Source organism: Fukomys damarensis, unplaced genomic scaffold (assembly GCF_012274545.1).
Source record: "Fukomys damarensis isolate Sample0158 unplaced genomic scaffold, DMR_v1.0_HiC HiC_scaffold_7, whole genome shotgun sequence".
In the NCBI taxonomy this organism is placed as follows: Eukaryota; Metazoa; Chordata; class Mammalia; order Rodentia; family Bathyergidae; genus Fukomys; species Fukomys damarensis.
In genome coordinates this window covers 35,824,292-35,825,505 of record NW_022900919.1, presented here as the reverse complement: position 1 = coordinate 35,825,505, position 1,214 = coordinate 35,824,292, and the positions used below count along the sequence as shown (strand labels likewise).

Genomic DNA, 1,214 nt, shown 5'->3' with positions numbered 1-1,214 from the left:
CTGGGCTTACAGCCCTGGCGCGGCCCGGGAGAAGGAGCCTGGCCGGGTTTGAATCTACCCAGCACGCAACAAAATCTCCCGGGGAGCAGCTGGAAGCCGACTCCCCCCACACCCTCTAGGAAGGCCACACCCGCCCTCACGGCTACTCACGGGAAAGAGGAGGGTACCAGTTTGGACGGCATTCGCAGGCCACAACTGCGAGAAGTCGCCTTCCAGGGCGCACCAGGTTTAATTGGTTAAGCAAAATCACCCACAGTGACCTGGAGGGGTGGCGGGGCCGAGGAGGTTATGTCAAGGCCTTCAAGTTGCAAGCCTTCAAGTTAACTAGCCTTCCTAGAAGCTTTTCAACCCCCACAATGACTTCAGGGGTCCCTACTTTGTGCGCTACAACAAACGAGGAGGGAGAAAGGGACCCACCCAGTCCCGTTCTGCACAAGTCTATACAGTCTCGGTTCTCTGACCCGCCACCCGCCAAAATCTCCCCGGTTTAGCGCCGCGTTTCAAACTCGGGCCGTTTCAACCCTCTCGTAAGAGAAAGTGGAGTCGAGCAGGCGCGGGCGCGAGACTCCACCGGCTCCCTCCGCGGCGGCAACTCACCGGCCAGGCGAAACTGAAAGGCAGGACGATGCGATTGCGGTCGTTGCGGTGGCCAGACTTGAGGTTGAAGGTGTTGCCCCCGATGACAGGCGTAGACCCCGAGCCGAAGCTGCAGGGCCCCCCGGCCGTGACGCGGGATTGATACTCCTTGAGGCATACTTTAAAGTACGTGTCACACTCGTCTTGGGTGCACTTGCGGTCCCCTAGGTTCCGGGCGCCGCCGCAGCAGTTCCCGTTCTGCAGCTCTCCGTTCGAGTTCTGCATGGACAGGATCTCCAACTCGAACTGACCCGAGGCACCGCACACCTGCGGGAGAGGGAGTCAGGAAGGTTAGCGTGAGTCTCTGGCCGCGAGGGTGGAGGTGGCGGCTCCCCTCCCAGCCCGCCCCAAAGAGCCCTTAATGGGCGCTAAGGGAAAATTTTTGCAAAATTAGGCTCAAGGATTCAAAGTGATTGAGGGGCCGAAAATTCAAGAATACGGGAAAAATCCGACGACTGCGGAGATTGGGAAGGGGGTAGGCACGAGCGGAACGAAAGCGCTCTGCCCGGCCAGAAGGGGTCACCCTTCGCAGGCCGGGGGCTCTTCGCCGGGACCTGGCGCTCCACCGCCCAGGTGCA

At 60.5% G+C, this 1,214-nt stretch overlaps 1 protein-coding gene across 1 annotated transcript in view; it reads right to left on the bottom strand.

The window, feature by feature from the left end:
- Positions 1-1,214, bottom strand: part of Jag1 (jagged canonical Notch ligand 1) — a 36,625-nt gene that overhangs the window by 33,434 nt on the left and 1,977 nt on the right. The window contains exon 3 of the mRNA XM_010634213.3: positions 598-903. Coding sequence (XP_010632515.1) covers positions 598-903 — 306 coding nt within the window. The remainder of the gene's footprint in view (positions 1-597; positions 904-1,214) is intronic.